This window comes from Channa argus, chromosome 20 (genome assembly GCF_033026475.1).
Source record: "Channa argus isolate prfri chromosome 20, Channa argus male v1.0, whole genome shotgun sequence".
In the NCBI taxonomy this organism is placed as follows: domain Eukaryota; kingdom Metazoa; phylum Chordata; class Actinopteri; order Anabantiformes; family Channidae; genus Channa; species Channa argus.
The window spans coordinates 381,473-396,987 of NC_090216.1; the positions used below are offsets into that span (position 1 = coordinate 381,473).

The window sequence follows — 15,515 nt, forward strand, 5'->3', positions numbered from 1 at the left end:
AAACTACAGTCTACATTCTACAATCAAATTGAGCTCAGGATGAGTCCAGCTCCTTCAAAACTGTCACTGCATTTTAATTGGACCATGAACGTCCAAATATTACTTCCTCTTGTCTCTGGTGTCAGGGTGATCACTGCAGTTTTTTGGGTTTTTTTGCTTCATAAAGTTAAATCTTTGCTGCCACATGAAACTATTTAATCATTAAAGCACATTAGCAATAAAACAAACACAGATCAGTCCTTATGTCCTGATGAGGCGACACGACCTGATAATAGAACAGTATAACAGGGATGTATTATTGTCCTCCGTGTCTGTTCCAGTAAACAGGGTTTTTATAATATTGGCAGGTGCGCCCTCTGCAGGATAAAATAGAGATGACTACACATAGGAAATTTCATGATGTTTCCTATCATGACACCTTTCAATACTCTTTCTTCTGCTGCAGTAAAACTTTGTTTATTCTGTTTTATTTTAAAAACTAAAGTTGTCCACATTACAGAATCTAAAACAAAACTTAAATTGATATTTTCTTTTGTTGATTGATGTTGTCTGTGTAGGTGAGCCGAGTTGTTGATGTGGACACAGCATCTTTTCAGTGAGACATCGAAAACATTCAGATTAATTCATCATTTCAAAGTCCTTGGATAAGACACTTTGCATCACGTCATGGTTCAGTAGCTCACGATGATCAGTATAAGTGGGAGGCTGGTGATGTAGCAGCCTCACTAAATATGACCACACTATATACAAGATATCAGGATCAGGCATAACAATATGACCACCTGTTCAATTTAATGCAATCCAATACTGTGGCTCTGCCATGAATTCTGCTTTTACAAGGTTATAATTTCACACCCTCGTGGTGGCCAAATTATAAGAAACACCTCTTCTTATAATGCACTCCAGTACGACTCACTACCTACTTTGACCTCAATGTTTTATGACTCTTTGTTTCCATTTTAGGTATCATCTCATTCATTTTGTGTTTTTTTTTTTTTTGTGTCTTTGTAGCATTTCTGTTGCTTTTTTGGTCAATTCAGTTGTGGGGTTGGCTGGAAAAAGTTGTCATTAGGCCAGAGGTGGGGTCCACTCACTAACACACAGCATGTAACTAGAATTTCAGATTCTCTCTGCTTTCACTCTCTGGGCTAAGTTAGACTAAATACATATTTATTTAGATCTTCGGCATCAGAGGCTCTATGTGGAATTACAGCTGGGAACCTTTCAATAAAGATAAGCAGAAAACTCAAAATAAAAAAGAGACATGACTGTAAAAACACTAATAAAACATAACACTCCCCTGGTGTGTATAATGTTTATTTATTTTACATTTTCATAAGGTAATTCTGTACAAAACAACAAAATAAAATATTTCAAAAATCTTTTGTGATCTTAAGTGATCCCAACGAAAACAAAACATTGGCGCTGTAGTTTAGCTCCACCCAGCAAGAGTCAAGCCAAGTGATTGCTGCTGCTGTGGCTCCCATATTTGGTTTTAGATGGTAAATGAATTAAAGACAGAAATTTAACATGCTAATGTTAGCATGAGCCACTCTGTGATATTGAAGTGATGGAACCTAATGTTTATTCACACGAGTCATGTTTCACTATTTTCATTTCTACTGTTTCTGTGCAAATGTAAAGTCATATATAAAAAATAATGAAAACACAGTTTTGTAAACTTCAGTAAAAATATATTTACCACCATGTAGAAACATCATGAGTAAACATCCTGCTGTAAGAATAGGATAAAACTACGAAAGTTTTAGCAACAAAATATACTTAAAGTACCAAAAGTAAAGGCACTCTCTAATAATAATGGATTCTAGTTACTAATGTATTAATGTGTAAACGTGTGTTGCAGCTGGTTTGATGATCATTTGATTGTTCAATTATTTAGGTTTTACTGAGTGGTCAGTAAATAAAGTATGAAAAGTAAGTTATCAAATGTACTGGAATTAAAAGTTCAGTATAACATAAAATGGAAATACTTAGCACATAAGCACATAAAAACTTTACTTTGGTTCAGTATTTAACTAAATGTATGTGGTTACTTTTTACTAAATTGTCGTATTTTTTTTACTTCAGACAGGAGAAAAAAATACTTTTTCTTTTAAATTCAACAGTTTAAAAAGCCCAAATGAATATGATTAGAAAGGAGGGTGAATAAAATAAGCTGCTCTACCAATACCCTTGTAGTGTATATGGTATGTGTGTGTTTGTGAGTGCTGGTATTAATGTGTATGTGTAGGTGCAAATGAACCTATATTTTGGACCAAATCAACTATACTAAAAATGACAAAATGTGCAAACTGAGAATAACAGTATAATAGTCTAACGATGTTCTTGCATTAGCTTCAGGATAGAGGGAAACATCTGTTCAGGAGCATCCAGACCCCAGATAAAGTCCAGATGTTCCCAGTGTTCAATGTTCTTGTGAAAGACCAGGTTTGGCACCTTCACATAGAAAGAAAGGTTTTATTTAATTATTCTATCAATGAAGAATGAAGGAATATCTGAAAACACCTAATTATAAAGGAACAAATCAGAGATTGTAGATGTTGAACTTGTGATGATTTAATGCATCAATGATGAATCCTTTTTAAACACCTGCTGCATCAGCCGACTCACCTGAGTGAGGAGAACAGCCATGTCTTTGGGGTCTGCCAGCGTATCCTGTCCCCCAGAAAACAAAGCAGTGGGAACCTTCATGTCCTGTACGCGATACTGAGGGGGAGTGGGCTGACGACAGACAGAATGCAGAAGAAACATTAGTGAACAATTTATTAAGCATTAATAAAACCTTTAGAGCTAATTGGTGGATTTGTGGCTCAACAGAGAATGGAAATATCGTGACAACTGCTTAACTGTTTTAGACATTATATGGTTCTAAACTGAAGATCTTTGGTGAAAGAAAACAACACACGAACACGTCTCATTTTTACAAACAATTACAAAATTGAGTCAATAACTGATACATTAATTTATATTGGAATTAATCCCTTCTTTCAGACCTAATAAAGAGCAAATAATTACAGTTGATAAAGCTCTTTATAGATGCCAATATGTTAATTTAATTTAATTATTATATGTATATTAAATATTAACTGGTCGGGGTCATAACAAAAGCTTCTGTGAGCTGCCTTCATGTATAAGTCACAACTCTTCTATCATTGAAACAGCAGATCAGTAACAGTGATCCATATCAGGATCCAGGCTCACCTGGTTGTAGTGCTTCATGTTTCCTGTGACTCCAAAATCAAATGCCATTAGTTTCTTACTGTGAGTGGCCTGAAATAACAAGAACATCTTTATTTACAGCAGAGAAGACCTGTTTAAACACCAGATGAAAATATGACAGGTGTTTTTAAAAAACTGACACCTGACATGCGTGATACCTGAGCCCAGTGGACTATGTTCTGGACTGAGGTCCCAGCAGGGCAGTGAGTGGTGTAGACTGGAGTCCGAGTCTGTAAACAAACACACTGGTTCAGTTCTCACATAAAACATTATAAAACACAGACAATGTCTCAGTACAGATAGTGTGTAGTATTAGTACGAGTACTAACATTGATTCATTATAAAAGTTTCTCAGTTTCTAATTCAAAATCTGCCCATCGAAATAATAAATGTTTGATAAATATTTTTGCAAAAATCATCAAATGTCTACAAACTCTAAAATAATAGTCAATAATTGATTAATAAATGGTTGGTTGCAGCTCGTGAATACTTTGAGCAGACATAACTACAAACCATGTTGAGATTTTTCTCATCAAAGCCACAGAGGACGAAGAAGATGTTTCCACACAGCTTGCTGAGTGGCTGCTTAGCACACACATGTTCGGCAAACCACTTGATCATGTCGCTCTGAGGCAGAAAGTCGCGTTTCCCAAACAACTTCAACAAGAGCAATCACATCATCAATACACTGTCAATACATTACCAACATGCTGTCAAAAAAATAAGACCTGTCAACAGAATGAGGAAATGGACAGCATGTGCATTTTGCTCATCACATTCAGTACGTGAACAAATGACACGGTTTTAGGAAGATTTAGTTCCATACAGACATTTTGGAGACCACAGCAGGTTGGCTCAATATATGGTTTGATTGGGTTGAGCAGCTTTCATTACCAGCTGATTAAGTCATGTATTAATGATAAGAGATAATTAACATGCTAGTAGTTAAATAGGTCATATTTTAATAATATGTAAACGAATGACTCGTTCACAGTTCACTGGTTATGACTTTCAGTTCTTACCAAAAACATGAAGTCTTTCAGCATTGAAAGCTTGGTCATCGGGCTGTTGGCGAAGGTGACAGTTGCAACAGGAGCTAAACCAAAGAACAATTTGATCTTACTTGCCAGATCTGGGAGCGTGGAGAACGCTATGAATGCTGGGAAATAAGGGAGACCAAAGTTATTAGGCACAAAACCTACAGTATTTCTACAGTCCTGTTGAGAACACGGTCACAGTAAAGTAAAAGTTTGTTGAAATAAAAGAATGATTCAGTGTTTCAGTGATTCAGAGCAGGACATTTTCACAGCCTTGGAAATTATTTTTCTTACTGTGCATCTGTCTAACAAAGTCAAAAAGATTCAATAAGAGATTTAGGCTTAATAAAATGTCGCCGGATTCCATCCCTTCTCCTCACAGCTATGTTAGGACCAAGATGTGGTGTCTTACCTATTGTGGTTCCCTGAGAGTGTCCAATGTAGTAGATCTGTTCCTGTCCAGTCATCTTCAGGATGTAGTTTACAACAGCTGGAAGATCCTTCAGAGCCATCTCATCATAGCTACAGAAACAGAGGACATCTCACATGTGATGAAATATGACCCAGATACTGTTGATCTTATGTGACATCAGACAGGTGTTTGTACCTGAACATCCAGAAGTCATCCTGATCTGGTTGGAGGGTCCTGTGTTTCCTGGACCAGGTGTTTCCTCGGCTGTTTCCTATCCACACGTCATACCCGGCGTCGGCCAGAACATATCCCAGACTGGAGTTGGGTGGATTGGTGATCCAGTTACTGCCGGCAGCCAGGAGGCCATGCTGGAGGAAGACCACCGGCCTCTGACCTATAAGAGAGAGAAAGAGAGACCAGAGACCTTAAACCAGATTGGAAAGTCCTAGTCAGAGACTGTCAGGCATGTTCAGTCTAACTTTATACTTTTCTAGTTTTCTTGCTGTTTTGTGTTTTTCTGTCATAACCTGTTCTATGTGAACCGAAACATTAAAGACCATGTGGTCCCCTTGTTCACTGAATGTCTGACCTGCAGATGGTCTAAGCCCATGTGGAATCCTGTTTACGGTCAGGATGTATCCGTCCTCCGTCACCACCTCGTGTTCCTCAGCGGGGTAGCCCCACCGCCTGATGATCTCTGTCTGGATACACAAAAACATACAAAAAAAGATATTACTGTGTTAATTTTATTTTAAGACCTTTGACGTTAAAACTCTAGGTAAAGACTGTTAAAGGAATTTCTACAACCTGGAATCACAGTAAGTGATCAAACAGCAATTGGTTAATATCACTATATCAATATCACAGAAGAAAAAATTTTCTTCTACAGGGAAAAGTAGTCACAGATAACAATGAGAAGAAAATGTCAGTGTCCAAAATGTAATAACATTTGTTTGAGATCTTGTGCCTGTGAGCCAGCACTATGGGCTAAAAATACTCCCATAACTGCTGATAAGAGGAACAAGGGACCAGTGTCTCATGACTGGAGCAACTTCTCCTGTCAGCTTTTCATTTCAAAATCTTCACCTGCCAACACACTTGATTAAAGGACTTTCTCCGTGTTGTACCAATAACTCTGGCACCAGAATCAAATCTGTGCCCCAGAAAACTGAATCCTGAGGCTAGAGCCATCTCTTGTGAATATGCGAGATGCACATTTTATTTTCACATCAATTTTTCAGTATAAGTGTTTCACAAATTCCTTTTCCAGTTGAACTCTAACACAGATTTTTAAAAAGAAACAGGAAGTAGAAGTCCATTCTATGACTTCTTCAGACAGAGTCTAAAGGTTTGTACTAAAGTACAGCTGACCCACAAAGAATCTGCTTCTACTGACTTTTTAACTTTTTAATATACATGTATATTTATACAATAAAAGTGGTAAAGTTAATAGTCAAAAAAATTTGTAATAATAATTTGTTAAAAATAATCAGTTTTTATCTGATGGTTACATTAACGTTATTTTATCCTTATCAGCTGGTTTTCTGTAATAATAAATACTCACAATGTTCATTTGAACTTCAGGGTCCAGGTTCTGCTGAGGTTTATCAGAGCATCGGTGGATAAGCGAGCTGGTGTGGGTAGGTCCAGTGTGGACGAGGCCAAAAAGCAACAACACACACACCACGACACACAACATGGTCCGTCTGAACACACACAAGCAGCAGTCAGGATGATGCATTCATGGTCAATTATCACAGTGTTTTCCAGGTAACCAAATATTTGTTTATTTGATGTTTGAAGTTTATTGATGATGTGAAACTAACAAGAACTAATGAATTAAAATGTTATGAAGTCTCTTCTAATATCCTGTATTCAGACAGAAAACTGTCTTTCTGGTATTTATTCTGTAAAAAAAAGGAAATCAGGGCTTTTGATTAAAACATTTAAGTTTTATTTTGAGCTGAAGACAAACTGAACTCTGACTCAATTTGTTTGATGCTGAGTTGATGGAACTGATTGATCCATAAATTCACAAGAAAAGGCATTAAACTGTTGTTCATCCTGTTGCCAGCCTGGTTTGAATCTCGTCTGTTATATTTAACTGAGGATGTGGCCTGATTTCAAGTTCCTCCCTGTCACCAACTTGTTTTCAACCTCCTTTTTACGCCTTTGAACCCAATTATAAATCAAGCTTTGATTCTGTCTCTACAGCATGAATCAGACTCATCTTTAACCATGTCTGTGTCAAATTTAAATCACATTTTCCTGTTTTGTAGCCTGGTAAGATCTGATGACCTAAATAGATACAAGCTGGTTTCTGCCCTTTTAACAGCCTCTTTTCTATATGTTTTTCCATAACATTTCCTGCTTGATTTTAAAAATGTTCTATATAAATAAACTTAGCAAACTTTACAGCTTTATTCAGACTTTAACCTTTTTTCTACTCAAACTTTCTCTTTATTTCAATCTGTTTTAATTTCCTACTTGTTATTTTCAGTCCTTATTTAGTGTTGTCCACACGCCTATTTCAGTTAAATTGAAGCTTCATTAACAAATTAACATAACAAAGAAGATAGATTTGGGTTTCTGGTCCATACATTTGACCAGAAACGAGCCATAGTGTAAACTTTTTAAACTATTTTAACAGAATCTCAACTTTAAAATGTTTTCTATTAGTTAAGCTTTCCTCAAACCCGGTAATCTGCAGAGATCGTTAGAATAAAAGACATCAGCCAAATCTTCATTTAGATATTCACCTTTAAAGTTTCTGAGCTTAAAGCCATATGAAGTTACGCTTCAGAACATGAGTGGGATTTAAAATGATTCCTTTAAGTGTTGTTAATCAGACACAGTCTGTGTCAGAACCACGTTTAAACATTAAAGCAGTTCCGGGTCTGGCTTCAAGCATTAAGACTACGCATTAATAAACAGTTAATTACAACTTAATAACGTTTTCAAATCCTCACCTCCTCACAGCCGAGTCTCTGATAATCTCCCTGAACTTTGTCTGATCACCTGAGTACAAGGAAGAGAGCAAAGGCGATGCCAAAACGGAGACTCTCTGTGATTGGTCGGGGCAGAGGTGACGTCACAACGGCTTCTCTCTATTATTGGTCAGATTGGTTGTGACGCTATAGCGGATCCTCTCTGTGATTAGCCGGAAACAGGATGATTTCCATTATTAAAGTCTTTTGTTGTCCGTTAATCAACATTTCTAATGGAATCAGCGGAAATAACGAAACTGTAAATAAAGTAAAAACAATCACAATAAACACAATCGGAACGTGATGATTACATCTGTGAGTTACATCTATGGTCTGTTATTTTTATTTTCGGTTAAGTTTTTAAAGACTAAGTTTTTTTAGACCTAACCTTCAAAAAAAAAAAAGCACAGCTCATTCACTAATTTACACTCCAGGTCTACGGGATCCGCTGTTCTGAAATTGGAAGACACCAATTTACTTTGTCCTCCCTACGATGGTATCCAGTGGGAAACAATTCTAATGCTTTACATTTCTAAAAGAACAACATAGAAATTAAAATAGTTCACATTAAAAAATATTACAATTTTAGAAGAACAATAGAACAGTTCTTGAGTCATATGATTGTATATTTTATTTTTGTTATTGTTAAAGAAGAAGTGGTAAAAAGCACAGTACCTTGCAACAAGTAAATGTCTAATTGTACTAAAATAGCTAAATCACAGTGAAGAGCAGCGTCAGAAAGATTAGAATTTGGTTTGTTCAAAACAGTCCCACATGAACTGTATATTTGTCCTTGCTTGTCGACAGGCACTTTATTTTGAAAATCTGAGTCTGATACCCACCCCGTTTATCTCATGTGTCTTGACACGGTTCAGACTCCGGGATAGTTTTTACCGGTCCACTATTATTCCACCTTTTCTCAGCCCATAAGTGAAGCTCTGGACCTGGACACACGCCGGAGCGGAGCAGGTCAAAGAGCAGCTTGAAATGTCCCGGGTTTTGATCGTGGGAGCCGGGCTCACGGGCAGTCTGTGCGCATGTCTGCTGAGGAGAGAACTCCAGAATAAAGTTGAGATTGTGGTGTGGGACAAAGCCAGAGGGGTCGGTGAGTCGCTCATAACTCCGTCCACAAACGGTGTCATTTTGGGTTTATGGGCTCACGGTCAAACGAGTCTCTACTGCAAAACATCACACTAAATTCTAAAACTTTATGAGGTTTTCTTATTATGACAAGCAGTTTCTGAAAGTACAGGTCAAAGCAACATTTTGCCAGCAAATCTTTAGCACAATTCTTCAGTTTTCTGAGCTTAAAGCCGAATGGAGCTGAACTGCAGAACACGACTAAAGATAATTTCAAACCCTGAAGATTCTCCTGTTAGATTGGGCTCATATATATGTCCTAAAGATCTGCTGAAATCCCAGTTAGACTGAAAATCCAGTTTGTAATTAATGGGGGAAAAAGTCAAAGCAACAGCGGAAAAAAAAAAAGACAGTAGTTTTATTCCTCAGGTTTCTGATCAGTCTTTAATCTAACAGCCTCTTTTGTGTATACAATAAGTTATGGGTGAGAGCAACATTACTCCAGTACTTTCTATCACTTTTACTAACTCTTGTCTTGCAAACATCTACTGTAGAGGAGTTAGAATCAAATCAGCCAGCCAAATCTTTAGTAGAAATTTTCTATTTTTATGTTCTTAAGCCTAAAGTCAAACTTAAAGAATCAGTGCGATTGGGTGAATGAGAAGCAGTGTAAAGCGCTTTGAGTACCAGTAGGTAGAAAAGTGCTATATAAGTGCAGACCGTTTACCATTTATGTAGAACTATCTCATAATTGCCATAACTTTAGCATTTTACCATGATCCATTAGTCGGCTGCTGACGTCAATCCCCCCACTTACTGTAGAGGAAACCCAGGTATTTGACCTACTACAAATAAAACTTCATTTTTCTTTGCTGCGATGTTGTTTTATGTTGAGATATGGGACAAAAAACCTAACAGATCTCAAAGCTACATATATGCAAACCCAAAAGTGGCAATATTAAGAATGGAGTTTGGTGTGAAGACAGACAGAGGTCTGTGAGAGGAGCCACTTTGTTATGTTTATTCAGTAACAGTGAAGGTGACTATCTCTCATTGTCTGTATGACTCAGGTGGTCGGATGTCCACCTCTCGTCCTCCTGACTCCTCATCTCACTCGGCTGATCTCGGAGCCCAGTACATCAGCACCACCCCTGCCTACGCTAAGTCACACCACAGGTAAGATACACCTGTCATGTTTACCCCACTGCAACACTCTGACAGTTACAGCTAAGACTTAATTTATTTCTTTTAAAATTTTAATTGCAGGACTTGAATTTGTAACTGAACATTTCGGTGCTGCAGTATTGCTACTTTTATACTCTTTAAAAATCTGCTTACGTCCTCCCTCGCTGGTGAGGGAGGACTTCGTATATTTTACTTACTGTAAAATCTTTATTCAGTCATTTGTTTGCATTTAACTTCTGTGTGCAAAACAGGAATATGTGCAGGATCTCGTGTTGACCACGTTACTGTAATAGACATTGGTCCAGTAAAGCCATTTATTCTAGTTTTGTCTTTCACTATTCTGATGTGGGCTTTTATTGTGAAGGAGACTAAATGGGTGAACAATTTATAGAGGGTTAGCTTTATTAAATGACCTGTTAATTATAAACCAAGCCACTGGGTTTATGGAAGTACAGTCCATTTTAATTACTAAAAGACAAGTCATCTTTAACAAATAGATGCCATTTGATTCTTTAAATCTGCAGTTTTTTTTGAAGAAACACCTTCATTACAAACTAAAATGAAATCAGAGCAGAAAGTGGTCATTTATAATGGATTTTCTTAATGAAGGAGCTCAGAACATGTTTACATTACATAAATGGAAAAAAAAAATCTAAATAATCACAGTGTGGGCTTTAATTGTGAAAATCTTTTTGTTTGTGCGTTTAAGCTTCTACTCAGAGCTGCTGTCCTCCGGCATCCTGAAGCCTCTCCAAGGCCTGATTGAAGGTCTGAAGCAGAACGACGACTACACCCACTACGTAACGCCACTGGGCATGAGCAGTGTGGTCAAACACTTCCTGTATCAGTCAGGTTAATGCCCCCTGTACACCTGTGTGTGAAATGTTAGAAAATGTTGACAACAGAAAACTCAGAGAATATAACACATGAATTCTTTGTTGATAGAGAACTGATGTGGATCAACAAATGTTTCTGTTTGTCAGGAGCTGATTTGTTCTTTGAGCATCATGTGACTGGTTTGTACCACCGTGGTGCATCATGGGAGGTTCAGAGGAAGGTGGGAGGCACCGAGACGTTTGACGCCGTGGTCCTGACGATGCCGGTCCCTCAGATCCTGCAGCTGCATGGAGACATGGGACACTGTGAGTCTGTGATCTTGGACTAACAAATGCTTTTATGGATGAAGCAGCTGCTTAAAATCAGCTCCACCTTCACCTGCTGCTGTTTTTGACTCTGCAGCCCTATTGCACATTTCTTTTCTCAAAAGAATCAAGTTCAATAGCGATTAAATGCTTTTTTTTTTTAACCATTACCTTAGAGAAACCACTTACTTACTGCGGTACTGCTACTTTAGGACAGTGTACTTTAGAATTCAGTACTTGAGTACAGAATCAGACTTAAAATTAGCTACTGTTTAGGCAAAGACTTGAGTAGAGTATCATCAGATTCAGATCTAAGTTTCAGTGGGAATGATGGAGCTGCAATGACGTAGTTTCACCACACAGAGGCAGCAGGTTCTGATCCAGCTGATGCCATAGTGACTTTAACCACCAGTTAATATTTCTGTTAATCCTCCCTGATAAAAAGCTGCTGCTGATGGAAACACATCTAAGCTGTGAACAGGCTCAGGGTTAAAGAGGCCTCACTGAGATCCTTCCCCAGATCAGACCTTTACATTGACAAGGGGACGGGGACTGCTTCCTGGACTCTGATTGGCTGATGGTTAGCACACACTCCTTAAAAGCTGCAGAAACTTCTGGATTTTTGGTTTGGGTAAATTCTAGTTTAATAGCACCATTGTGAGGACAGAACCACGTCTTGGTCTGGTTCTGGGTCTGGCATTTAGCTGTGATGGTGCAGTTTGGTGTGTGGGGCTGGAGGATGTGTTATGTCATGAGGACCCTCACAGCTATGTAAAGACAAGTGTGTGTGTGTGTGTGTGCGTGCGTGTGTGTGTGGATTACTGACTCTACATGCGTGTCTCTCTCTAAATAATGATGTCATCTTCAGGGGATCTGATTGGCTGAAGAGGGACAGCGCCTATTTCCTCTGTGCTGACACACACTCGGGTTATTATTAGACTGTGGAGCTGCAGACTGAGTTTCTGCATCAGGAACCAGCTTAGGAAAAGATCTTTTTGAAATCTGCCGAGACCTGGGGGGAAAAAGAAGCATGAAAGCATCAACATGAATTACATTTACATTTAGTCATTTAGAATCAGTCTGAGATGAAGATTCAGTCACAGCAGGACAGCAGCAAGTCTGAAACAAGTAAAATAATCAGATTTATAACGTTTAACTTTGCTAATGGCCTCCATTCATAAGTCCTGCAGTTATTCAGCTCTTATCAAACTGTTAGTGTCTACAAAATTTTACCCATCTATGTTGAAAGTTCCACTGTAACAAACCCCACTGTAACTGTAACTGTTGCTGTGTCTTTGTCTCAGTGCTGTCTGTCCAGCAGAAGCAGCAGTTAGAGGAAGTCGTGTACTCGTCTCGTTTCGCCCTAGCTCTCTTCTTCTCTCCGGACGTCGTTCTCAATTTCCCCTGGGTGGCTCGATACATTACAGACAGCCCCTGTGTCCGCTACATCACAGTGGAATCCTGCAAACGTAATGCAGGTCTGTCTGTTCACCTGTATAACTTAGATTGTAGATCCACTGTAGTTGCTGTCTTTCAAATGTTCTATTCCTTTAATTTAATGAACTTAACAATCAGACACAAAACAAAGATGACTATGACATATGAAAAGGTTTGTACTCCTCACTAAGTTAGTAACAAACATAGTAAACAAACTCAGAAGCTGAGGTTATTTGCAGGAAAAGGAGCAGGAAATTCATCAACAAGACAAAAAAGTGCCAAAGAGTGTGTGTGTTTTATCACTCTATACATTTTTATAGTATTGACTTTATTCTGTAAAGTCCCTTTAGATTACTTTGTTGTGAATTGGCGCTATATAAATAAAGTTGAATTGAAATTTAATTGTTGCTGTGTACTGAATCACAGGTGTATAAAAGTCCATGTTAAATATAGGCTAATTTACCTCGTTATGTCTCAGACACGGTAGTGTTTGTGTCTGTTCAGACTCTCCAGGTCTCGGGCCCTCCCTCGTTGTCCACACCAGCGTCCCCTTTGGCCTAGAACACCTGGAGCGAGACAATGAGGACATCCAGCCAATCATCTTACAGGAGCTCCACAGACTGCTCCCTGGCTTACCTCAGCCAATGAGCATCAAGTGTCAGAAGTGGAGGTACTCACAGGTGAGTCGTTACAAGAATGAAGTCCCACAGAGTCTCGAGTAAGCGAGTAAGCTTTTGATTCACGACCCCTCCTGTCTCTCCTGCAGGTCCTAACCTCGGTCCCGGACTGTCCAGGACACATGACCATCCTTGACCAGCCGCTGCTCATCTGCGGTGGGGACTCATTTAGCCACTCCAACTTTGACGGCTGTGTGGAGTCAGCACTAAGCATACTCAACGTGCTTAAGACCTCGCTGTGACGTGTCTCCACAGCTGGATGGTCTGACCCTTAATGAGTCCATTTGAGGAGGCAATTAATTTAGTTAGCATTTGAGTGTTTCTAAAAGGGATTGTTTCTCATTTTTTTGTCTTTAGATAAATACATTTATAAAATCTCTTTACGTTTAATGTGACTTTTTTCTTCGTCTCCATGGGGAAACACATACATTATGATCCATGACTGCACAAGGTACAGTGTCTTGTCCAAGGACACTTCCATGTGTCGCCAGCAGGTACAGAATCCCCAGCCCTAATGAGCGACAGCTGTCCTTGTGTGTCATAAATCAGCAGATATTTCTTTGTCAGAGCTTCAAACCTTAACAGCATTACAATCTGGATCAGCTGTGTTGAATTCAACTAAAGGTTGTAGGGTCATTGTAACTTTTACCTGGATTATCTGAGAGTTAAATTCTAGCTGACTGAAACTTAGTTAACTTAATTATGGTTTATCAGATCAGAGGTGTTAAACCTACCTGAGGGTTAACTAATTTCCTTAGGAATATTTACACTTGCGTGTTCTGTATATATACAGAACAATACTAATGTTCAAGGTCAGTATGTTACAGTCATTTCAAGATAAAAGTTAAAATAAAACTGATGTACTCAGAGACTGACTGCGGTGTTTGTCTGCAGAGTTTGAATTTAAAGAATGATTGCTGCTGATGAATAAAGTCAAACTTGATGCAGACTTGAGTGAAGAAGCTGCAGAGTTGTTGGCTTGTGGTTTCTCTGCAGCTTTACACTTTCTTTGATCTTTTTATAGAAGCAGATAAGACAGAATTAGTTATGGTTTGGTGCCCACAAGGCTCACAGAGTGTGTATGACCTAATTTCTCCTTGCCTGTTCTCAGAGTGCTCAGTAGTGCAGCTGCAGTGGGATGTGGGGGAAGCGATTATCATTTCTGCTAAGTCACTGATGGATCACACAAAATTAAAGAACACAGACTAGGTTTCTGCTTTATTGAGAACAGGTGATGGTATTGATGAGTTATGCTTCTTTAGTGTAAAGCTAAACTTACTTTTCCTTTTGTCACACATAAATGTGTATTTTAACATTTTTCAGGGTCATGGTCTCCTCTCTTTGTCAGGATCCCTCTGATCTCATTCACACCTGAAGATCACCAGTACAACCACAGTCTGACCTGCAGAGTTTTTTTTAGGGAGTAGCAAGTTCCCTTTTTCCTTTAGTTCCAACCAGATTCAATTGTACTGGTCTAGAGCACTGAACTGATGACACTCTGGGGACCTAATCAAAGCTCATTAGCCACACTAGTTTCATGTCTCTTTAAACTTTCTGGACAAAGACATTGTTCAATATCATTTTAAAAGAAACTTGCCAGGTTTATTTAGGGTTTAATTAGTACACTTGCCTCTGCTAAGGTTGAGCTTAAACCCAGCTTCACTGGCATTCAGTTTCCAAATGATAATATTAACTTGGTTTTACTCGTTTTTTTTCTTCATTCATTCAACATCATCAGCTTAAATTAAATTAGGTTGCAGTGGCAGCAGGTTTAGCAAGGCTTTCCAGACATTCCAGACATGGCAGGATTCTGAGGCATTTTCAGGCCAGATGGGATATACAATCCCTCCAACTTGTTGGGCATTTGGGCATCCCTGGAAGACCTCCAGCAGGAGGCGCCCCAGAGGCACTCTGATTAAATGCCCGAACCACCTCAACGGACTCCTTTAAATGCAGAGGTTCAGCGACCCACCTCCACCTCCCTTCAGATGTCAGAACTCTGCAACCTGTCTTTAAGCCTAAGCCAAGCCACCCTTAACAGAAAAGTAAGTTCGGCCGCTGGTATTTGGGATCGCATTCTTTCAGTCATAACCCAAGGCTCATGACCCTAGGTGAGGGTTGGAACATAGGTTGATTAGTAAATTGAGAGCTTCGCCTTGCAGCGTAGCTCCCTCTTCACCACCGGTTCAACATTTAATTTGTCCAATACTTCAGTTTCAGTTTATGACCAAATACCTGCAAATCTAAGGACACTAGAATTTGCTAATATTGTGTCTCTTTGAGGCTGTTTGGGATTAGACTGTGGTCAGTTTAAGTCT

General features: G+C 38.8%; 2 protein-coding genes across 3 annotated transcripts; one reads left to right on the plus strand and one right to left on the minus strand.

The window, feature by feature from the left end:
* Positions 1 to 1,301: 1,301 nt before the first annotated feature.
* Positions 1,302 to 6,389, minus strand: lipf (lipase, gastric). The gene is made up of 10 exons (XM_067487688.1): positions 6,254 to 6,389; positions 5,279 to 5,390; positions 4,885 to 5,083; positions 4,690 to 4,799; positions 4,263 to 4,399; positions 3,754 to 3,897; positions 3,399 to 3,470; positions 3,223 to 3,291; positions 2,632 to 2,742; positions 1,302 to 2,457 (listed from the first exon to the last, which is right to left on the minus strand). The coding sequence occupies exons 1-10, from the start codon at positions 6,386 to 6,388 to the stop codon at positions 2,335 to 2,337; spliced, it is 1,212 nt and encodes a 403-aa protein (XP_067343789.1). The 5' UTR covers position 6,389; the 3' UTR covers positions 1,302 to 2,334.
* On the plus strand, positions 6,321 to 13,576 carry rnls (renalase, FAD-dependent amine oxidase). Of its 2 annotated transcripts, none has more exons than XM_067487694.1 (7): positions 6,321 to 6,459; positions 9,827 to 9,932; positions 10,651 to 10,793; positions 10,925 to 11,083; positions 12,388 to 12,561; positions 13,025 to 13,200; positions 13,287 to 13,576. In XM_067487694.1, the coding sequence occupies exons 2-7, from the start codon at positions 9,835 to 9,837 to the stop codon at positions 13,437 to 13,439; spliced, it is 903 nt and encodes a 300-aa protein (XP_067343795.1). In that variant the 5' UTR covers positions 6,321 to 6,459; positions 9,827 to 9,834; the 3' UTR covers positions 13,440 to 13,576. The 2 variants fall into 2 exon arrangements, with proteins under 2 accessions (XP_067343795.1, XP_067343793.1); XM_067487692.1 differs by lacking the exon at positions 6,321 to 6,459 and adding an exon at positions 8,407 to 8,781.
* The last annotated feature ends 1,939 nt before the right edge of the window (positions 13,577 to 15,515 follow it).